Source organism: Bufo bufo, chromosome 8 (assembly GCF_905171765.1).
Source record: "Bufo bufo chromosome 8, aBufBuf1.1, whole genome shotgun sequence".
Lineage (NCBI taxonomy): Eukaryota > Metazoa > Chordata > Amphibia > Anura > Bufonidae > Bufo > Bufo bufo.
The window spans coordinates 25,385,379-25,409,980 of record NC_053396.1 but is presented as its reverse complement, the minus strand read 5'-3'; the positions used below and the strand labels follow the sequence as shown (position 1 = coordinate 25,409,980).

The window sequence follows — 24,602 nt, the reverse complement described above, 5'->3', positions numbered from 1 at the left end:
TGTTAAACAAACTCAGGCTGGGAATGCTGCTATGCCACTGCCACAGAAGCCCCCTAGAAATGGAAGACGGGTTACTGCAGGTTCTGGTAGACTGAGAGTTGTGGATAGAAGACATGTCCCACAGTCTGTGGCTCTCCATAATTCATTTGCAGCACTTTCAGAGCGCAAGAGCAACATGGAGGATGGCTCAGGCACAGTGGGTGAGGAACAATCATCTCCCATGCCTAAAGTATGCAAGACTGCAGCCCAAAAAAAAAAGGATAAGGTCATAGGCGTGCGCACGGGGTGTGCCGGGTGTGCCTGGGCACACCCTAATAGTCACCTCCGTGCTCACTGCCCCCCGCTGATTCCCCTGTCTGTTATGCTGGCTGCCGCCGCCAGCCGCACTGTAATTTAATTTACAATACCTGGCTGTGGGCGGGCGGTGGCTAGTATTCACATAGGGGGTGGAGTCCTGGACCCAGCGGAGGCAGAGAGGGAGCCGTACGGTGCGTGCTGTGCGGCGCAGGCTGAGTTGACGTGACGTCACGTCACGCTGCATCTGTGTGTACCTAGCGCGCCTGCAAGTTAGTGAGGTGAGGTGGGGGTGAGGGCTGAGGGCATATAAAAAAAGAACTATGTACCTTTGTAACCCCCTGTCCCACAGTGCTACGCCTCCTCTGTTATCCCCTGTATTACCCTGATACCCCTCAGTTAAATAATATATCTGAGGGGTATCAGGGTATATTATACAGGGGGTAATATAACTAGGGGTATCAGGGTACATGAGGGGTAATATAACTGAGGAGGGCTAGGCTACTATCAGACATTATACAGGGGTAATATAACTTATCTTACCCCTCACCCCTGTATTATGTCCCTGATAGCCCTCCTCAGTTATATTACCCTTGTATAATGTACCCTGATACCCCTCAGTTATATAATATAACTGAGGGGTATCAGGTTAAATTATACAGGGCTGGGTAATATGACTAAGGGGTATCAGTGTATATTATTATACAGGGTAATATAACTAAGGGGTATCAGGGGACATTATTATACAGGGGTAACATAACTGAGGAGGGCTATCAGGGGACATTATACAGGGGTAATATAACTTATATCACCCCTGTATAATGTCCTTGATAGCCCTCCTCAGTTATATTACCCCAGTATAATGTACCCTGATACTCCTTGGTTATATTACCCCCTGTATAATATCCCCTGATAGCCCTCCTCAGTCATGTGTCACCCACAGATGCCCCCATAACACTGTCACCCACAGATGCCCCCATAACACTGTGTCACCCACAGATGCCCCATAACACTGTGTCACCCACAGATGCCCCATAACACTGTGTCACCCACAGATGCCCCCATAACACTGTGTCACCCACAGATGCCCCCATAACACTGTGTCACCCACAGATGCCCCATAACACTGTGTCACCCACAGATGCCCCATAACACTGTGTCACCCACAGATGCCCCCATAACACTGTGTCACCCACAGATGCCCCCATAAGGCCTCATGCACACGACCGTTGTGTGCATCCGTGGCCGTTGTGCCGTTTTCCGTTTTTTTTCGCGGACCCATTAACTTTCAATGGGTCCATGGAAAAAATCGGAAAATGCACCGTTTTGCAGCCGAGACCGTGATCCGTGTATCCTGTCCGTCAAAAAAATATGACCTGTCCTATTTTTTTGACGGACAACGGTTCACGGACCCATTCAAGTCAATGGGTCCGTGAAAGAACACGGATGCACACAAGATTGGCATCCGTGTCCGTGATCCGTGGCCGTAGGTTAGTTTTTATACAGATGGATCCGAAGATCCGTCTGCATAAAAGCTTTTTCATAGCTGAGTTTTCACTTCGTGAAAACTCAGAACCGACAGTATATTCTAACACAGAGGCGTTCCCATGGTGATGGGGACGCTTCAGGTTAGAATATACTAACAGAATTGTGTACATGACTGCCCCCTGCTGCCTGGCAGGTGCTGCCAGGCAGCAGGGGGCACCCCCCCCCCTGTAGTTAACACATTGGTGGCCAGTGTGGCCGGCCCCCCCTCCCCTGTAGTTAACTCATTGGTGGCCAGTGCGGCCGGCCCCCCCCCCCCCTCCCCTGTAGTTAACTCGTTGGTGGCCAGTGGGCCTTCTCCCCTCCCTCCCCCTCCTAATTAAAATCTCCCCCCTATCATTGGTGGCAGCGGAGTGTACCAATCGGAGTCCCAGTTTAATCGCTGGGGCTCCGATCGGTAACCATGGCAACCAGGACGCTACTGCAGTCCCGGTTGCCATGGTTACTTAGCAATTTGTAGAACCATTATACTTACCTGCAAGTTGCGATCTCTGCGTCCGGCCGGGAGCTCCTCCTACTGGTAAGTGACAGGTCCGGCCGGGAGCTCCTCCTACTGGTAAGTGACAGGTCCGGCCGGTAGCTCCGCCTACTGGTAAGTGACATGACCTGTCACTTACCAGTAGGAGGAGCTACCGGCCGGACCTGTCATTTACCAGTAGGAGGAGCTCCCGGCCGGACGCAGAGATCGCAACTTGCAGGTAAGTATAATGGTTCTACAAATTGCTAAGTAACCATGGCAACCGGGACTGCAGTAGCGTCCTGGTTGCCATGGTTACCGATCGGAGCCCCAGCGATTAAACTGGGACTCCGATGGTACACTCCGCTGCCACCAATGATAGGGGGGAGATTTTAATTAGGAGGGGGAGGGAGGGGAGAAGGCCCACTGGCCACCAACGAGTTAACTACAGGGGAGGGAGGGGGGGCCCACTGGCCACCAACGAGTTAACTACAGGGGGGGGGGGGGGCCGGCCGCACTGGCCACCAATGAGTTAACTACAGGGGGGGGGGGGTGCCCAGGCAGCAGGCGGCAGTCATGTACACAGTTCTGTTAGTATATTCTAACCTGAAGCGTCCCCATCACCATGGGAACGCCTCTGTGTTAGAATATACTGTCGGATTTGAGTTTCACGATGTAACTCAAATCCGACAGTATATTCTAACATAGAGGCGTTCCCATGGTGATGGGGACGCTTCAAGTTAAAATATACCATCGGATTGGAGAAAACTCCGATCCGATGGTATATTAACTCCTGACTTTACATTGAAAGTCAATGGGGGACGGATCCGTTTGAAATTGCACCATATTGGGTCAACGTCAAACGGATCCGTCCCCATTGACTTGCATTGTAATTCAGGACGGATCCGTTTGGCTCCGCACGGCCAGGCGGACACCAAAACGACTTTTTTTTCATGTCCGTGGATCCTCCAAAAATCAAGGAAGACCCACGGACGAAAAAACGGTCACGGATCACGGAAAATACAGTCGTGTGCATGAGGCCTAACACTGTGTCACCCACAGATGCCCCCATAACACTGTGTCACCCACAGATGCCCCCATAACACTGTGTCACCCACAGATGCCCCCATAACACTGTCACCCACAGATGCCCCCATAACACTGTCACCCACAGATGCCCCCATAACACTGTCACCCACAGATGCCCCCATAACACTGTCACCCACAGATGCCCCCATAACACTGTCACCCACAGATGCCCCCATAACACTGTCACCCACAGATGCCCCCATAACACTGTGTCACCCACAGATGCCCCCATAACACTGTCACCCACAGATGCCCCCATAACACTGTGTCACCCACAGATGCTCCCATAACACTGTGTCACCCACAGATGCCCCCATAACACTGTCACCCACAGATGCCCCCATAACACTGTCACCCACAGATGCCCCCATAACACTGTCACCCACAGATGCCCCCATAACACTGTGTCACCCACAGATGCCCCCATAACACTGTGTCACCCACAGATGCCCCCATAACACTGTGTCACCCACAGATGCCCCCATAACACTGTGTCACCCACAGATGCCCCCATAACACTGTGTCACCCACAGATGCCCCCATAACACTGTGTCACCCACAGATGCCCCCATAACACTGTGTCACCCACAGATGCCCCCATAACACTGTGTCACCCACAGATGCCCCCATAACACTGTGTCACCCACAGATGCCCCCATAACACTGTGTCACCCACAGATGCCCCCATAACACTGTGTCACCCACAGATGCCCCCATAACACTGTGTCACCCACAGATGCCCCCATAACACTGTGTCACCCACAGATGCCCCCATAACACTGTGTCACCCACAGATCCCCATAACAGTGCACCTGCGCACTGAGGAGAGACTGAAAGCAGGAGAAGATCTGCGAAAGCAAGCAGAGGATGGCACAGCAGGCGACTGAATAGCTTCTTTTGTAAGTAAATTATTTTATTATAGTGCTGAAACTGCTAAACTCTAAAGAAAAGTTTTGGAGAGTGTTTCTCTCTTTCTCAGGTCTGAAGCAATACCGAGGAAGAAAGGAAAACTCTTGAAAGCTTGTCTTTTAAGTATTAGGATAGTACAATAAAAAGGTATCCCTGCATACCGCAATACTCTCGTATTTTGTAATCTTATTTATATATACTTACTTTGTTTTTTTCAGTAGTATGATTAAGTGGTGAAAATTATTAGTGCCCCCCCATTTTTGACTGTGGTATCTTATGTGCCCCCCCCCCCCCTATATATTGTTCCTAGGCGCAGAGGCGGAGTCATGCCAACGCTAGGGTGAGGCCCGGCCTGTGTGTGTGTATATATGTGTGTATATATATATATATATATATATATATATATATATATATATATATATATACATACACATACACACATACGTGCGCGGGGCGTGTGTGTTTGTGCTTTAGGGTGCACACCCTAATGCAATAGGCTGCGCACGCCTATGGATAAGGTGAAGACTGATAGTAAGCAGCCAATACCAGGGTTCTCTCTATATAGGAAAGACAGAGAAGGCAATAAAAGGGGGAGGGGTGGCCCTGTATGTGAAAGATAGGATAAAATCTAATTTAATACAAGTTAGTGAGACCAATTTAGAGTCAGTTTGGGTTACCTTGCAGCTTGATAATCATAAGGTAAGTCGTGTAGGTGTTATATATAGACCACCTAGCCAAGTCAAAGAATTAAATGATCTACTAGTTGAGGAAATAGCTAAAATGACATTGAAAGGGGAAGTTATCATTATGGGAGACTTTAATCTTCCTGATGTAAACTGGGAAACCAAAATAGCTAGTTCTGCCAGGAGTACAGATATTCAAAATTCCCTACTGGGATTATCTCTACAGCAAGTAGTTGAGGAGCCAACCCGGAAGGAGGCCATTTTAGATTTGGTATTCACAAATGGTAATTTGGTATCTGATATTACTGTAGGAGAAAGCTTGGGATCTAGTGATCACCAGTCAGTGTGGTTTACTAGAAGTACAGTGACTGAGTCACACCACACAAAAAAACATAAGTTTTAGATTTTAGAAAAACTGACTTTTCTAAAATTAGATTAGTGGTATACGAGTCCCTATCAGATTGGAATTTTTTTTTTTTTATTCGTTTTATTGAATACACAAAGCAAATAGTAATGACAGTCTTAGTACAAAATCCAGCATTAATTGTACATTATTGTTATCTTGTAGATATGTACATATGACCTGTGCATTATAATATTAAATAAAATAAACAAATAATAAAATAACAGTTAACAATAAACTTCTGTGCTTCGTTACTTTGCCTCATCACATCAAGCCGAAGGGTCCTCCTCCCCAGAACAAATAAAATCACATAAACATTTCAGGTTGTTCCTGCTTATCTACTTCAGTACATTCTATTCCTCTCTACACAACAGAATCACTGCTATTCGACTTGTTCTGCCCTTAAGGCATCAGACAATCTATGTGCAGAGTAAGCAGTACTCGAGGAAGTGCACCAAATCCCCCATACCTTTTGAAATTTAGATATACATCCCCTGTTCTTAAATACTATATTTTCATATGGTATAATGACGTTGAAGTTAAAGATGGTCAGTCAGGTGAAGACAGGAGTGTCTCCCTGATTACTGCTCAATAAACGATAAGAAAAAACTAAGGGGGGCAGTTAACTACATAAAATATCACTTTTATTAAATAATAGGAGATAAAAAACGGCCCCTACAGACAAACAACAAGTAAGACAAATACATACACAAACTGGTACACAAGCAAGGACCAGTTAGTAGAGATGTGGGTAAAGTGTGAGTAATGGACTGGGCCAGTAATAGCAAACCGGGCACGGCTATGTCAGAAAAGATCAATTAGCCCTAGTGCCTCCCTGCTTGACCTGGTCCGCCCTACAACAAATATCCACGGGACGGGGTCCAAAAAGCCCCGCAAGGGGTGGCCCAGACAGGAGCTCTATTCCTATGTAGATGACCCTAGTGAGGCCCTAACACATGAGGAAAAAATGGTCCATCCAGAGGAACAGAAAAAACACATTTACCATAAAACGTAACCCTACCACAAAAAATAAATCCACTGGAAAAGGGATAGTGTGAGAGGTATACTTATGTGTCCCGACGCGTTTCTTCAAAGACAGGATGCCCCAGGATTCATCAGGGGACACGGGGCAGTTACTTCAGTCGGATTACGGCTGAGTCTAAGGATCACATCAAAAAGTACAAAAAGCTAAAGTAAATACAATAACATGGCATGGATAAGCCCCCATGCCGTCTGCCCTCATGGGGCCATGGAGGCCGATCACTTACTTTTTGTTTGGCAGCGGTCGGCGTATGGCTCTATTACCTAATGCCGAAGGGTTAGGCCCCTTTACGTCCCTAAAAAACAAAAGCATTAGAATGCCTCCGGTGGGTGACGTATCGTGCGTGGATGTGTTTTTACAACACGTCACCACAGACTTGACCACCATACATCATATCCCACCAAGATTTAACTGTAGCAGGGAAGAGAGGATGGCAATTGCAGATCTTGAAAGGGATAAAGATATTATCATCAAGCCCTCAGATAAGGGCGGCAATATCGTGGTAATGGATATGCCGGCCTATCGCAGGATGTGTCTCTCTGTCCTGGAGGATGAGACGGGATATGAAGTACTGTCCAGCAACCCTACCATCAGCCTACAGGGGACTCTGAGACACATCCTCGATAAAGCAAAAAAAGCCTCCCTCATCAGTGGTGAGGAATATGAGTTCCTGTACCCACTCCACCCGGTCACGGCTACCTTCTACTGCCTACCGAAAGTGCACAAGGAGACCACCCCAATTAGGGGACGCCCAATTGTTTCAGGGGTTGGTAGTCTGTCCCAAAATTGTGGCATTTATGTGGACAAGGTACTACGCCCGTTCGTGTCATCTCTGCCGTCTCATATTAGGGACACGGGGGACCTACTGGGGAAGTTGGAGGACATCTGGAGGAGGTCTGGAAGCGAGCAGCCACTTTAAGACCAGGGGTCAACAATTTGTGCAGCATAATACCTTCACTCTCAAACTGCTGAGGTTTATTCTGGTGAGCAACTTCTTCGTGTTCGACGGACGCATATACCACCAGCTCAGGGGCACTGCGATGGGTAGCTCTTGTGCCCCATCGTATGCTAACTTGCTCCTGGGCTGGTGGGAGGAGTCTGTGGTATTTGCCGAACCGCCACTATGGTTCGCCGACATGGTCGCTCTCTGGTCACGCTACATCGACGATATCTTCGTGCTGTGGAGCGGACCAGAGAGCGACTTTGAGAGGTTTATCTCAGAGTTGAATATGAATAGTTTCAACCTGAGGTTCACCTCAGTGATCGTTGAAGACCGCCTCCCTTTTCTGGATGTGGTTATCTTCGGGGACGGGAAGGGCGGTCTTAGTACCTCCATCTATCGCAAACCCACCTCCACCAACTCCCTTCTTAGGTGGGACAGCTGCCACCCTGTGCCTCTTAAGAGAGGAATTCCGACCGGACAGTACCTGAGATTGAAACGTAATTGTTCCGAGTCTGTTGATTTCAAACGCCAGGCGAAGGACCTGAGAGCGAGATTCCAGGAGAGAGGGTATCCTGACAGGACCCTCAGACTGGCGTATGAAAAAACTAAATTGCGCACGCGGACTGAACTTCTCCACCCTATAACTAATAGGGAGAAGGAATCTCAAGGTACTGTCCGGGTGATAGGAACATTTGACGCTGCGGCCTCTCAAGTGAGGAGAATTTTGTCACGGCACTGGAAGACACTCTTGATGGACCCCGACCTCTCGGACGTGCTGAGTCCTAGTGTCTCATTGACCTTTCGAAGAGGCAACAATTTGCGGGACAGACTTGTACATAGTCACTTTTCCCCATCAGTCAAGCCACGGACGTGGCTGAACATACCCGTGACGGGCTGCCACAGATGTGGACACTGTAGTTTCTGTGGCAGCCTTTCACAGGGTAAGACCTTCAGTGGGGAACCTAGTAACACCATCTACCAAATAAAGGGCTTCATGAATTGCCGTACGGTGGGCGTGATTTACCTGGTTACATGCGTTTGTGGACTCCGCTATATTAGGAAAAACATTTAGGGAGTTACGCAAACGCATGGGGGAGCATCTTGGGGATATTCGTAACAACAAGGACACCCCTGTAGCACGCCATGTACAGACAGCTCATGACGGACGTACCTCGGCCATCACGTTTATGGCCATTGAACGGGTGCTCAAACCCACACGAGGGGGAGATTGGAATAGACTTATCCTACAGAGGGAGTGCTGGTGGACTTTCACCCTTAATACGGTCACCCCTTATGGCCTAAATGAGCAAATAAATTTTAGTTGCTTTCTTTAATTACCATTTTTTCCGGTCGTACTCCTGGTATCAGTTCTTCCTGGTCATTTAACCCGTGTTTATATCTGGTCTTCTTAGGGGAACAATGGACACATATTGCCATGTTCCCCTCATTTATGAGGGATGGGGAGGTTGCGGTCCTACAAGACCGAAGAGTGGTGTTTTGCTCCCCCCTTTTCCTCTCTTAATGCTACTTTCCTAATTTACTGGATTAAAGCCCCTCCTGTTAGTATTCCCTAGTGAGGGGGGTAACCAAGTTATTATTTTATGCAGACCGGAGGAGCGGTTGTGCATATTTCTTTAAAATGTCCCAAGGTGACGCCACCTGTTCTTGAGGTGTAGCCTGACACGGCTCCTGTTTGCTCACCGGGGACTACTTGGTTTTGCTGCGCTCTGGTCACGTGATCCCTGCGATGCGATAACAGCCTGTGACGTGGGCGCATCGCGGCGGTCACGTGATGCGGAAATACAGCTGTGCGTTCCACCCCGGCCCCATGAGACGCATGGAGAGGTCTCTGCGCATGCGCAATCGTGAACCTTCCGGTCACAGAACCTGCGACGGGCACACCTCTTGTGATGTCATGTGGAGGCGCCAGAGGTTTAGTGGACAATGCACATGGCCCTACAGCCCTATAAAGGGGCGCCTGTCGCCCCAGTAGCTGCCGGTCACCCCACCACTGCGGATACCACCACCCTGGATCACAGTCTGATGGTGGAAGTAGAGCCATACGCCGACCACTGCCAAACAAAAAGTAAGTAATCGGCCTCCATGGCCCCATGAGGGCAGACGGCATGGGGGCTTATCCATGCCATGTTATTGTATTTACTTTAGCTTTTTGTACTTTTTGATGTGATCCTTAGACTCAGCCGTAATCCGACTGAAGTAACTGCCCCGTGTCCCCTGATGAATCCTGGGGCATCCTGTCTGAAGAAACGCGTCGGGACACATAAGTATACCTCTCACACTATCCCTTTCCAGTGGATTTATTTTTTGTGGTAGGGTTACGTTTTATGGTAAATGTGTTTTTTCTGTTCCTCTGGACGGACCATTTTTTCCTCATGTGTTAGGGCCTCACTAGGGTCATCTACATAGGAATAGAGCTCCTGTCTGGGCCACCCCTTGCGGGGCTTTTTGGACCCCGTCCCGTGGATATTTGTTGTAGGGCGGACCAGGTCAAGCAGGGAGGCACTAGGGCTAATTGATCTTTCCTGACATAGCCGTGCCCGGTTTGCTATTACTGGCCCAGTCCATTACTCACACTTTACCCACATCTCTACTAACTGGTCCTTGCTTGTGTACCAGTTTGTGTATGTATTTGTCTTACTTGTTGTTTGTCTGTAGGGGCCGTTTTTTATCTCCTATTATTTAATAACAGTGATATTTTATGTAGTTTACTGCCCCCCTTAGTTTTTTCCTATAATGATGTTGACTTGCTGCTTCCATTGTGTTAAGGTGGGTGGTCTATCGCCCATCCACCTCATGGCAATCGCCTTTCGCGCCAAGAACAGTACTTCCCTTAGGAATATCCTAGTATGGTGTGAGTACATAGTTTCATCCATTATCCCAAAGAGACAGATCTTCGGGTGCAATGGCACTACACATCCCAATAAATCCGTGAGTAGTTTGACTACCCTTTCCCAAAAAGCTTGTACATAAGGGCATTCCCATATAAGGTGCCAAAAGTCAGCATCCACCGACCTACACCTGTGACACTCAGAGTGGGTAAGTCTGCCCATTCTGTTTAGCCTCAGCGGGGTCAAGTAGCTCTGATGTATTATACAAACTTGAATAAACTTATTATTCACGGCAGGCGACACTAATGTGGGGGATTCTAGAATATCTGCCTCATCTTCGTCCGTTAAATCTGGAATTTTAGTCTTCCATTTACTAAGTGCTTGAATTGGGGAGCCCTTCAGCTTAACATCTAGCAGGTGGGTATACAATGTTGAAATGAAACCCCATGGTCCCTGTGAACGGATAACTCCAATCATTGGGAAATTGGACAGTAAGATTGGGGTATCCCTATAATGTGTTTGCATGGCGTGCCTCAACTGTAGAAATCTATAAAAAGCCTGTCTAGGTAGTTCGTGCCTATGACTCATGGACTCAATCATTGAAAACATTATTGCTGTAGAGATTGCCTAGTGTGACAACCCCATGTTCCTTCCAGAATACCTTATCTTGCATTGCCAGTAAATCAGGGAACATGGGGTTATCCCAAATCGGGGTTTCCTGCAGATCCGCTTCTATGTTATGTAGCCCTCTACTAGCTTTCCAAACCTGAATGGCAACCCTATGAATTGGTAGTAGTTTACGTGAGAATAAACCAGGTTGCTCCAGTACCGGCCACAAGTTGGAAATGCCCAGGCATTCAGCTAGGTGCTTCTCTTGCCTGCACAGATCACCTCCCGGTGATAGCCAGGATTTAATGTTCCTCAGTTGTCCAGCTAAGTAATATAAGTATACATCAGGTAAAGACATGCCTCCTTCCTTTTTAAAACGGGATAAGTTAGCTATCGAGAGCTTGGGTCTATTAGCGCCCCAGATAAAGGGTGACATCAGCGAGGTGAGATTTTGAAAGAACTTTTTTGGAACTGCATATGGTGCATGCTGTAAAATATATAAGCACTTTGGCAGAACAATCAATTTTATTAGATTAATTCTCCCTGGTGCTGACAAAGGCAGGTTCTGCCATATCCTGAATTTCTCCTTACAATACGTCAGCAAAGGTTGAATATTCAGCATATGGAAGGACGTGACATTTTTGGTGATATGTACACCCAGATATTTATAACTATGCACAATGGGCAGTTCTACTGAGTCAAACTTATCTTCCAATTGGTACAGAGGACCAGAGAGTCGATTTTGACCAGTTTATCCGTAGTCCCGAGAATTCGCTAAATAATTTAATTGTGGTAATCACCCTGGGGAGTGTAGATTCCGTTTGTGACATGAAAAGCACCATATCATCGGCATATAGCCCTACTCTATCCTCTTGTTCACCTATTTGGATGCCATGATAATGTGGGTCTATTCTTATGCGCATGGCCAGTGGCTCTATAGCCAGGGCGAACAGTAATGGCGATAGGGGGCAACCCTGTCTGGTTCCTCTCTTCAGATCAAAGCTGTCTGACAGTAACCCATTCACTAATATACCTGCCCTGGGACTTTTATATAATAACTCCACCCATCTTCTGAATTTAGGGCCAAAACCAAATTTCCTAAGGACCTGAAATAAATATGGCCATTCAACCGAGTCGAATGCCTTTGCTGTGTCTAATGAAGCCAAAGCCCATTTCTCCTGCCTCTGAACACCAATCTGGGTCACCACCTGCACTCTTCTGATATTGTCAGTAGTGGATCTACCCGGCATAAATCCAGATTGATCTGGATGCACCAGGGTGGTGGCCACTCTACCCAGTCGTACAGCCAGCATTTTTGCTATAACCTTATAGTCTATGTTTAACAAGGATATCGGACGATATGACCCGCATTCATCCGGTTCCTTGCCAGGTTTCAAAAGCACTACTATGGTTGCATCATACATTGTTGGTGGAAAACATCCATTTCTGAAGGCTTCGTTATACATTTTAAGCAGAAGAGGAATAATGTTAGCAGAATATTTAACATACACTTCTAAAGGCAGTCCATCGGGACCTGAGGCCTTGCCCCTTGCCAGCTGTGAAATGGACTCCTGTATCTCCAAGATAGTTATGGGGGCTTCCAAACTGTCTATTGCTTCCTGCGTTAAAGTTGGAAATTCCAAATCTTCAAGGTAGTGTATGACATCCTCTATCTCATAATTCACCCTAGAATCATAAAGGTCTCTATAATATTCTTGAAATCTACCTGCTATAGCCTCTGGGTCTAAGAGTATCTGTCCATTTGCTGCTTTAATGCGCAATATAGCGGGGGATGCTTGGTTCTGCTCAACAATGTGAGCTAACAGTTTACTGGACTGGTTGCCCAACTCAAAGTATGTTTGTTTGGAGAAAAACATTTTCCTTTGAGCTTTTTCCTTAAGCAGAGTCAAGTATTGTCTCCCTTTAGATAACCACGCCTCCTTGTTTAAATCATTGGGATCAGCGACATACGTTGCCTCCAATCTAGAACAATCTGCCGCCAGGTCTTCCTCCTGCCTAGCCGCCGACTTCTTAATATATGATATGGTAGATCTGAGGCAGCCTCTAAGATACGCCTTCATGGTTTCCCATAATAATGTATTATTCGTTTCTTCCTCATGCCCTTCCATGAATATCTTCAATTGGTCAGGAACACGATCAGACGGTCCGAACAAGGTCAACCAAAAAGGGTTAATCCGAGCTGAGCGTCTGGTCATATCCCCACCCAGCCCAAATGTCAATTGTACAGGGGCGTGGTCAGATATGCCTCTAGGTCCATATTCCACATCATACATCAAGGAGCTTGTACTTGAGTTGCCCATAACATAATCTATGCGTGACAATGCACCATGACTGGCGGAGTAGCATGAGTACTGTCTAATATCTGGATGTTTCAGTCTCCACATATCCGCCCACCCTACCTCCTCCATCAACTCAGCTAGAGATGTCTTATTATTGCAGTGATTATCAGCTGCCTCTACCGGATGGTGCCTATCTAGGTCCTTATCTAAGGTCATATTAAAATCACCCATGCTAACTACGCAAGCTGATGGATAAGAAGCTGCAAAGCTTACCGCCTGCTGAACCACTTGCATGGAAAAGGGTGGAGGGACATATACGCCAATGATAACATACAATATTCAGTTAATGTAAGCAGCCGCAAACACAAATCTACCTGCCGTATCTATCTGACATGTTTCCACCTCCCATCTAAGAGACTTGTGTACCATGAGAGACACGCCCCTAGACATATTCGTATAGCATGAGTGTTGCGCCCATTGAATCCAAGGCTTTTGTATGCGCCTCGTATTATCCGCTGTTAAATGAGTCTCCTGCAGACAGAGGATATGTGGGTTGAATCTCCTGACTGCAGAGAACACCATGGCTCTTTTCCTAGCGGCACCCAATCCCCTGACATTCCATGACATTATACGTAATTCTGCCATAATGATATTGTACAATGAACCACAGTTACCTTCCACTTCTCCCACCGCTTTGCATTATAACTGATACAGCACATATAACATAACATTTTTGCCGTCAGGCTTATCCTGACATATACTGTGAGTGCCTGCATGGTGTAACACTTAACCATTTGCATCACTCTTGACACATGGAGACAAAAACAATATACCTCGTTTGTTATGTGGCACTTCAAATTAACGGGGTGTGCTTTTGGCATTTAACCGATAGCACCACAATTCTTGTAACTAATATAGAAGTGATTCTGAACATATTGCCTGGGACCCAATCCCCAACCTCTGATGAGACCCCAGGACAGAACCCGGACACCAGGCCAATACAGACGCTCTCAGTAAATTAGGGAACACATGTGTTATTCACTCCTCCCATCCTGACTATGAACCTCCCAGTACCTCGGAGATTTAGATCAAGTGAATATTAAACTATATCCTGAGAGTCCAGCAATTATATACTTAGGCAGTCCAGATGATATCGTTGGCCCAATGTCCAGACTCACGGGTCCCACTTCCTTAAGCAAACAATAAAATAAAATGGTGAGGAATATCCCACTATTATCTTGGGGCTCTTGCGTTTCTTCCTCTTCCATCCAACCAACTAGTGGCTTCCTCAGGGCTATTGAAGAACCGGCTCACGTCGCCATCTGCTACTCTCAGGCGAGCTGGATATACCATGGAGTATGGCAAATTTTTCTCACGTAGCCTCCTTTTCACAACGCTAAATGTGGCTCTGCGTTTTTGTAGTTCGGATGAAAAATCCGGAAAGATCATAACGGTGCTGTTTTCAAATTTAAGCTCCTGTTTCATGCGTGCCATCTGCAATATATGATCTCTATCCATAGAGTTCAATAGCCTTGCAAGCAAGGGTCTTGGAGGGGCCCCTGGTGGAGGAGGTTTGGCGGGAACGCGATGTGCTCGCTCGATAATAAATGCCGCTGAAAATGCCGCATCCGGAAAGGAATCTCGGAGCCAGGTAGTAACAAACGCACATGAATTATTGCCCTCTGCTTTCTCAGGCATGCCGATAATCCGTAAATTGTTGCGTCTTGTGCGATTCTCATAATCGCCACATTTCTGCTGCCAAAAGTTTATTTTTTGCTCTAATTCCTGTACCTTAATCGGGAAGTGGCTGCAGGCGGTCCTCCACGTCAGAGATCCTATTTTCGGTCTCCTTAACGCGGTCTCGAATGGCCTGCATATCATGGCGGAGCAGGCCAATATCCACCTTTACCTCCTCCAGCTTGCCCACCATGGACGTGCGGCAGACAGATATTGCTTGCAGCAGTTGTTCAGTTACTTGCTTGAGAGAGGGTTCACTAGCCGAGGGTCCTGCCTCCCCAGATACAGTGTCCTCATCCGTCCTCTCCACTGGCGATGCACGAGGTCCCGCGCCATCTTGGTCTTCCACGCGGGCAAACTCTCGGAGCTTGTCCACTGCACACTGCGCTTTGTTTCGAGCCATACTCGGGTTGCGGGTCTTTCCCGACCTCCTGCCGGTTCTAGATGAAATGTTTGCGGCGATAAATTAACAGGATAATGTAGAAGTTAGGGGAATTGGGTCCTGAGCTCTTCTACATGCGTCCTCACATATCAACTTCCGGCCACGCCCCCAGATTGGAACAGTTTAAATGGAGTCCAAGAGAAATGGGACTACTTAAAAGTGGCACTATTGAAGGCAACATATGGTGCCTTAGGCTTGTCAGTAAAAGCAAAAAAAGGAAGAGACCACTGTGGTACTCAGCAGAAGTGGCCAAAATCATTAAAAACAAAAAGATAGCATTTAGTAATTATAAAAAAAAAAAAAAACGAGGATGACTGGCAAATTTATAAGATTAGGCAGAGAGAGGCCAAACAAGTTATAAGAGCTTCTAAAGCACAGGCAGAAGAGAAATTAGCTCAGTCAGTGAAAAAAGGCGATAAGGCATTCTTCAGATACATAAATGAAAAAAGGAAACTAAAACAAGGAATTTCCAAATTAAAAACAAAAGAAGGAAGGGATATGGAAGAAGAAAAAGAACTAGCTGACTGCCTCAATGAATATTTCTGTTCAGTTTTTACAAAGGAAAATGAAGGAAAAGGACCTCAGTTAGGAAGGAAGACTAATGAATCTTTTGATGCATGTGTCTTTACAGAGGAAGAGGTTCTAAGTCAGCTGTCTAAAATTAATACAAATAAGTCACCGGGGCCTGATGGGATACACCCAAAGCTATTAAAAGAGCTTAGCGCGAACTAGCAAAACCATTAACAGATTTATTTAACCAATCACTGGTAACAGGAGTCGTCCCAGAAGATTGGCTGCTTAGCCATTTTGGAGCAAAGATTATTTAGAGATGTTTATAACGTGGCTGGTGGTGATACCGCTATAAGTAAAAAATAATGGTTTAGCAAGGTGTCCAGCCAACTGAGAGGTTAATTCTCCCTGACTGGTGGCATCAATGACTGACAAAATCTGAAATTGATGCTGTGGGCAGTATTGATTTTCTTACTCTCCGGCAGTCACTTATGTTATGAAGAATGGCACGGAGCCAGCATACTATTACTGTATCTCTCACCTGAATGTAAAGTGACCACTGGCTCTGGGCCGTCAATTCTAGGACCTTCGTCCCCATCAGTCCCAGTCATCGTACCATTAGTCGTGGCAAACAGGAGGACTGTTGTTGGTCTCAGAAGAGCTCAAGTCCTTCGAGGGTCATTCTTGCTCCGATAGGCCAGCTGTCAATCTATAGAGGGCATACATTAGCATTTACATCCTAATTGCTGTATTCATTCACAAGTGGTTCCAGTGGAAAGTCCTACTTATTCCTAACATATCATCGCCATGTATTAACGCTGAAGCTTGGCAGGTTCCCAGTCTGATAAGACATTGTGCGTTTACCTATTACAGCCCCATAATACCCCACCTGTAGACTTCTACGGGCCCCTACTTTACGTCTGTATGCCTCCAATTTCATACGATAGCATACTACATTTGACAGAGCAAGTCTTCTAGAGGAGATTATATGGCATGGAGTGCCTCCGGCTCTGTAGTATGGAGCTGCAGGAACTCTAGGCACCTCAAAACATGGCTTCCTTTTGCAAAACGCCTGGAAGTGCTATGCCTATCATGGCTACCCTCCCACCACGTTACTATTAAATTGTAGGATCCTCCTGATAAAGCCACTATGAAAGATTCTCATCAAGTTTGGACAGGTAGTAAAACTAGGTTGAAGGGCATCTGTCAGCAGTTTTGTACCTAGGAGACTGGCTGACCTGTTACATGTGCGCTTGGCAGCTGACGGCATCTGTGTTGTTGTTGTCTTATGTTCATATGTGCCCGCACTGCTGAGAAATATGATGTTTTGATATATACAAGTCAGCCTCTAGGAGCAACGGGGGCGTTACCGTTACACCAAGAGGCTCTGCTCTCTCTGCAACTGGCGCTTCCTCTGTACTTTGACAGGACCAGGTGTGATGACGTTTTCACTGCCTGGTCCTGTCAATCAAAGTGGGGAGAGCGCTGCAGTTGCAGAGAGAGCAGAGCCTCTAAGTGTAGCGGCAACGCCCCCGTTTCTCCTAGAGTCTCATTTGCATATATTAAAACCTAATTTTTCTCAGCAATGCGGGCACATATGAACATGGGACCAACACAGATGCCTTCAGCTGCCAAGTGCACATGTAACAGGTCAGCCAGTGTCATAGGTACAAAACTGCTGACAGATGCCCTTTAAATCTAAACTAATAAGCCTCATCACCATCCCACTTTTTCACTTGCTCTGCCCTATCTTCGTTCTTCTCCTCAGGCCCCTCAAGGTTCAAACTTAAAGGGGTTATCCTATGATGTAAAAAATGAAAATCAGACATCATATAGTACATGACGATCTCTTTCTAACAGACCTAGACCCAGCCCTGTACCTCACATTGATCCAGAGATCTCCACATTCATTGCTCTGCTAGATTTATATCAAGCTGACAGCTCAAGGGGAGTGTCTTTTCTTCTACAGCTAAGGGGGCGTGTCTCAGCTCTCCCTATCACAGCTAAGGGGGCGTGTCTCAGCTCTCCCTATCACAGCTAAGGGGGCGTGTCTCAGCTCTCCCTATCACAGCTAAGGGGGCGTGTCTCAGCTCTCCCTATCACAGCTAAGGGGGCGTGTCTCAGCTCTCCCTATCACAGCTAAGGGGGCGTGTCTCAGCTCTCCCTATCACAGCTAAGGGGGCGTGTCTCAGCTCTCCCTATCACAGCTAAGGGGGCGTGTCTCAGCTCTCCCTATCACAGCTAAGGGGGCGTGTCTCAGCTCTCCCTATCACAGCTAAGGGGGCGTGTCTCAGCTCTCCCTATCACAGCTAAGGGGGCGTGTCTCAGCTCTCCCTATCACAGCTAAGGGGGCGTGTCTCAGCTCTCCCTATCACAGCTAAGGGGGCGTGTCTCAGCTCTCCCTATCACAGCTAAGGGGGCGTGTCTCAGCTCTCCCTATCACAGCTAAGGGGGCGTGTCTCAGCTCTCCCTATCACAGCTAAGGGGGCGTGTCTCAGCTCTCCCTATCACAGCTAAGGGGGCGTGTCTCAGCTCTCCCTATCACAGCTAAGGGGGCGTGTCTCAGCTCTCCCTATCACAGCTAAGGGGGCATGTCTCAGCTCTCCCTATCACAACTCAAGAGGCAGTTGAAGGATGAAAGAAATAAGGGGGGAAAAAAACTGCAGGTGGCGCTATACAGATATAGTTTACTAAATAACTCAGTGGCTATACAACATTTTTAATTACGGTACATGCAATTACAAAAGTATTCAGATTTAGGTGCTGGTTTAAAAAATGTAGAATATTTTTCATGGGACATCCCCTTTAACCCCTTCCTGACTGCAATACGGCTATATACGTGCTATTTGCACATACCCCGTGCAGATAGCACATGTATAAACGTCATGGCAGCTCTTTAATCCAAGCGCTGCAAAACGCTTCGATTAAAGCTTCTGCTCCTGCCCTGCTGCTGTCACAGACAGTGCAGAGTGCAGTAATGCCGGCAAGGGACCAATCAGAGTGATCTGTGCAAACTAACCAATCGGATTGCAGCAGTGTAAAAGTTCCTGTTCCAGGCTCTGATCTGCACTCTGCAGATGAGAGCCTGAAATTAGGTAGTGTGTCCTCCGTGCCCCCCGATCTGTGGGCCCCATCTGTGCCCCCTGCATCGATCTGTGCCCCCCCCCCTCCCTGTGAGCTCTGCCTCTTTGCCGGCCAGGCGCTCTCCCTGCCGGCACCTGTCCCCGCCTGCCCCCCATCCATGTATCTTGCCCCCATCCATGTAGTCTGCCCCCATTTGTGCCCCCTGCCCCTGATGCGGTCCCCCTGCTGTATTTGATGGCAGCTGCTCCATTCCTGAGCCACCGCCATCAGCAGCGAGTGTCAGCTCTATGCTGACACTCTGCTACAACCCTTTAGATGCCGCAGCATCCTTGGGGTTAATAGAGGTAGGGGGCTCCCTCTCTCAACCATCGGTCTGCCACACTGCAATGGTAGTTGCCATGGCAACCGGACGCTTTGTAAAGACGTCCGGTGTTGCCACCTATCAGGTAGTCTGATAGTACTATACTTTGCAATGCAAGAGCATTGCAAAGTATAGTACAGCCATCAGCCCCACTGGATCTTCAAGATCCAAGAGGGACATGATAAAAAAGTGTGAAAATAAAAAAAGTAAAAAATAAAAATGTAAAATAAAAATAAATTGCCTTTTTCTATACCTGCTCATTTATAAGAGACAAAAAAATAAAAATAAAAAACGGCTGTATAAATATATCACGTGATCCACGCAGTCCGATAAACACCATAAAAAATAAAAACTGTGTCAAAAAAGGCCATTTTTGTCACCTTACATCACAAAAAGTGCAACACCAAGCGATCAAAAAGGTGTATGTCCTAAAAATGGTACAAATAAAAGCGTCACCTCATCCTACATAAATGAGACCCTACTTAAAAAATAAAAAAAACTATAGCTCTTAGAACATGGAGACACTAAAACATCATTTATATTGTTTCAACTATGCTATTATTGTGTTAAAGTGAAATCAATTTTTAAAAGTATACATATTAGGTATCGCCGTGTCCGTAACAACCAGCTCTATAAAAATATCCCATGACCTAACCCCTCAGCTGAACACCGTAAAAAATAAAAACCGTGCCAAAAAAGCCATTTTTTGTCACCTTACATCACAAAAATTGGAACACCAATCAAAAAGGTGTATGCCCCCCAAAATAGTACCAATCAAACAGTCACCTTATCCCGCAAAAAATGAGACCCTAACTAAGACAATCAGTCCAAAAATAAAAAGCTATGGCTCTCAGACTATTGAGACACTACAACATCATTTTGACAAAATGCTAATGCTATTATTGTGTAAAACTTAAATAAATAAGAAAAGGTATGCATATTAGGTATTGCCACGTCTGTAATGATCTGCTCTATAAAAATGTCACATGACCTAACCCTTTTATTGTTGGGGAAAGTCTCCATTGTTCTTTTAAAACCTCTCTGGGCATCTGTGGGATATGCATAACTCTGTGAGGTACCTACCGTACTTGTATTACAGTTATCAATCTCGTTATGAGGGTGATATCTTGGAACATCAAAGGCCTGAAATCGCCTCATAAACGATGGATGATACTTAGACACCTCAAGAAACTTAAACCTGATTTAGTACTCCTGCAGGAGACTCACCTTGGGGCAGGTGAATTTGATAGAATGAAAAAATTCTGGGTTGGTACGGTGGTGGGGTCCCTGTCATCAAATCGAAAAGCGGGGGTATTGAATTTGATCAATAAACAATTGAATAGCGTTGTTTTGCAACACTCGTGGGCTCCCAGGGCAGATGGGTGCAGGTACTGCTGCAGGTCCAGGAGACCCAATATAGCATTTATAACATATATGGCCCAAACACGGGGAATGCACCTTTCTTCAGGGAGGTGGAGTTGAAATTGTTAGGGGATACCTGTAACAACAAGATAGTGGGTGGAGATTGAAGATAGAAAAAAAGCTGGGGACAAGGTGGGGCGGAAGGACCCCAAGACCGAGCATTGAAGTCATTAATGGAGGGAGTGGGCTCATTGATCCGTGGCGCCAACATCACCCAGGTGAAAGGAGTTATACCTTCTACTCCCACTCACAAAATTAATGGTCTCGAATAGACTACATTCTGATACCTCATTCTCTGGTGCATAGAGTGGAGCTGACAGACATCGGTGACATTGTAATTTCGGATCATGCACCGGTTGTTCTAGTCCTGACAGACACATTTCCTAGAGGCCCAGATTATATATGGCGCTTCCCTTCACATTTATGTTCCAGAGAAGAGTTCATAGACAAGCTGATCATCTGGTGGGAAGAATACAAAGCTGACAATATAGCTCACTTGGAGACTCCGAGCTTGTTTTGGAACGCATGAAAGGCAGTCATAAGGGGGAAAATCATGGGATACGTATCAGTGCTCAAAAAGAAGGCCCAAACCTTATCAAGCCAAGCAAGCCAGAGGGTCAGACAGGCCTATATTAGCTTTAACCTAGACCCAACGGAGGGAAATAAAAAGAGGTGGGTGGAGGAGCGCCAGAAGTTTGAGAAATGTGAAAAAGACAGAGAGTTGTTGAGGAGCACGGAGTTTGAGGCCAGGTTGTACAAGTTTGGCAATAAGTCTGGGAAGCTACTGGCCAATCTTGCGAAAGGCCTTAGGCAACCTCAATTAATCAACTGTCTAATGAACTCTGAGGGGGAGTTGGTACATAATCCAGCAGAAATCAACTCGATAGTGGGAGAGTTCTATGAAAATTTATATAAAGATGACGGTCAAGTTGACATGACCGATTCCCTTCTGGACAAAGTACGGCTTCCCAGGCTGAACGCTGAACAACTCCTGGCCCTGAATTCTGACATTTCCCTGTCGGAATTTCAGGGTGTGGTTAAACAGTTAAGTAACTCAAAAGCGCCAGGTCCGGATGGATTTACCGGGGAATATTATAAAGCTCTGTCGAATCAAGTCTTACCGGTTATGTTAGTCTTGTTCAATGAAGTCCTTAAAGGACAATCAGCATTAGATAGGGATAATATGTCTTACATCAAATTACTTCCTAAACCGGGCAAAGACCCATTATTGCCAGGGTCGTACAGGCCCATTTCGCTAATTAACGTTGATGCTAAAATCCTATCTAAGATAATAGCGGATCGTTTGGCCAGGATATTAGCCCATGTAATAGGGCATGAACAAGAGGGATTTGTTCAGGGAAGATCCGCAGTGACAAATATTCGGACAGTGCTAACAGTTTTGGACAGAATACAACACGCCCCTGAGGAGGGAGAGTCTCCAGCCATGCTTACATTAGACGCTGAAAAAGCTTTGGATAATGTTAGGTGGGCATGGCTGGAGGCAGTCCTGGATAAGATGGGATTCACTGGCACGTTCAGGGTCTTTTTGTCTCAGATTTATCATAAACCAACGGCCAGGGTTTACACACAGGGCTTCTTGTCTAAACCCTTTGGCTTGCAGAAGGGGACGCGCCAAGGGTGTCCCCTGTCCCGCCTTCTATTCAACCTAGCATTGGAACCACTAGCCAGAGAGTTATGTAATTCTAATGCTTTTTGAGGGCATTCGAGTTGGGAAAACCCAGGTGAAAGCTGCGCTATTCGCAGATGATGTCATACTATTTCTGGCAAGGCCATGGGATCATATAGGGAAGATATTTGAGACTCTGGAAGTGTTTGGGAGGTACTCTGGGTACAAAGTCAATACCTCTAAATGTGAGCTATTGCCTCTAGGCCAGGACAATAAACGTACCTGGGTTTCTTCTGCTGGGGTAGGTCAGTCACAAGCTAAATCTCAAATTACCTATCTGAGCATCAAAATAGGGAAGTCGCCACACTCCATCTATCAACTGAATTACCCACCACTGATCACCAAAATCAAATATGACCTTGATAGGTGGCAAAGATTGCCCCTGTCTCTGATGGGGAGGTGTCACCTGGTCAAAATGATGGGGATGGCGCGGTTACTGTATCCTCTCCAAACCATACCTCTACTTCTACGCCATGCAGATGTTGCGGGGCTAGAAAGTAAATTCATTAGCTTCATTTGGAACGGAAAGAAGCCCAGAATCTCCTTACGAAAATTAAAGATGCGAAGGGAGCAAGGGGGTCTCAATTTTCCTGACCTTCGGGGATACAATATAGCCTGCCTCAGTAGACATCTAATAGACTGGTTTAATGATACAGCATACTATTCCAACATACGCCTAGAACGACAGTTAGCAGCACCCTGGGACTTAAGGGCGCTTGTACACACTAGTTTGCCACGTCTCCCGTTTTTAGCTAGACGTTCGATAATCATGAGGGATTCTATCATTACTTGGAAGATTCTTAGGAAACTTTTTGGTCTGCCGTACCAGTTCTCCAAACATCTTCCCATCCATAACAACCCAACCTTTATTCCTGGGCAAAGTCAAAAACCCTTAAAGAATTGGGCGACCAGGGGAGTGAGGAAAGTCGGGGACCTATTCCACGAACAAGAGGCTAGATGGGCAACCTTGTCAGAACTGGAGGATAAGTGCGGCTTACAGGGTCCCAACATGTTTCCCTACATGCAGGTTAGGAATTATAGCAGGAGTTTAGTAAAAGATATCACCAATGAGTTACGGCTAAACAAGCTTTATGCCCTTCTTGTTAATAGGAGTAGATCTTCTATCTCGCTCTTATATAACACTCTGAGGAACGCATGGGATGACTCTACTTCCAGAGGGCTTTTCAAGATATGGTGTGCCCAATTGAATGTCCAGGATATTCAACCTGTTGTTCGAGCAGGCATTACCGCATTGAATAGAGCTGTATTGAACGAGAGGATGAGGGAAACTCATTTTCAAAATCATCCACCACGTGCTATATGGATTTGATCTGCCTGTAACAGCCACTAAGCCTGATAGAATAACTGCCTGTCCTAAGTGTTATACGCCAAAAACTGACTTTCTTCATGGTCTGTGGAGTTGTCCAAGATTAGGGGAATTTTGGCGTCAGGTAGATCAAATCTTGAAAGCGACCAACAATTACCAGAAAAAGCTGTCACCATCGATAGTTATATTGCACGCACATAATGTCGAAGGAACCGCAGGAGATGGGAATGGGAAGGAGACGGGCCTCACTACGTTAGGTCACAAAGTGGTGCTGGGAGCTAAACAGTGTTTATTATCAAAATGGATAGAACCAGATGTTCCGACTATTGAGGTATTGCTGAGACAATTGAGACATACCTTTCATATAGAATGGTTGGACGTTGTTACTAAAAAAGAAACTTTAGGGAAAAAATTATACAGGACATGGAAAAAATGTATCCTAAAATACATACAGGAATCAGATTATAAACCCATAATGGAACCCTTCCGGGTGTCGGCGTGGTATCTACAAGAAGACCTTAAGGGCCAGCTAGGCAAGTTGAAGCTAGAGAGGGGAGAATCTGCTGTAGGGAGTTAGGAGTTGTATTATTACTCCGCAAATTTGGGAGGTACTGGAGAAGGGGGCTTGTAAAGTGTCACAATATTCCCAGAGAGGTTATGTTCAGCTTTGTGTTCAGCTTTTTGGGGAATTTGGGGAAGGGGGGTGTAAAACAAAAACTGTTGTGCCAACACCTAAATGCACTGCTTATAAGTGTAATCAATATTGTGTAGTGTACGGGGACTGTAATACCCGTCACTACCAAAGGTCACTGGGTGTGCTGTCGTCCCTCCTTGTTTATGGGGAAGTTGGTATATGTCATCCTTATAAAATGTCATGTAATGTAATGCTATGTATTTCCCTGTTACTGT

At 46.3% G+C, this 24,602-nt stretch overlaps 1 protein-coding gene across 4 annotated transcripts in view; it reads right to left on the bottom strand.

Moving 5' to 3' along the window:
• The window catches only part of TMEM268 (transmembrane protein 268), a 92,115-nt gene that overhangs the window by 29,079 nt on the left and 38,434 nt on the right, over nucleotides 1–24,602 (bottom strand). For 3 of the 4 annotated variants that reach the window (XM_040405192.1, XM_040405194.1, XM_040405193.1), the window contains one exon: nucleotides 16,354–16,521. The exons of the other annotated variant lie outside the window; for it this stretch is intronic. In XM_040405192.1, coding sequence (XP_040261126.1) covers nucleotides 16,354–16,423 — 70 coding nt within the window. In that variant the 5' untranslated portion in view covers nucleotides 16,424–16,521. The remainder of the gene's footprint in view (nucleotides 1–16,353; nucleotides 16,522–24,602) is intronic. 4 annotated transcript variants of the gene reach the window in all.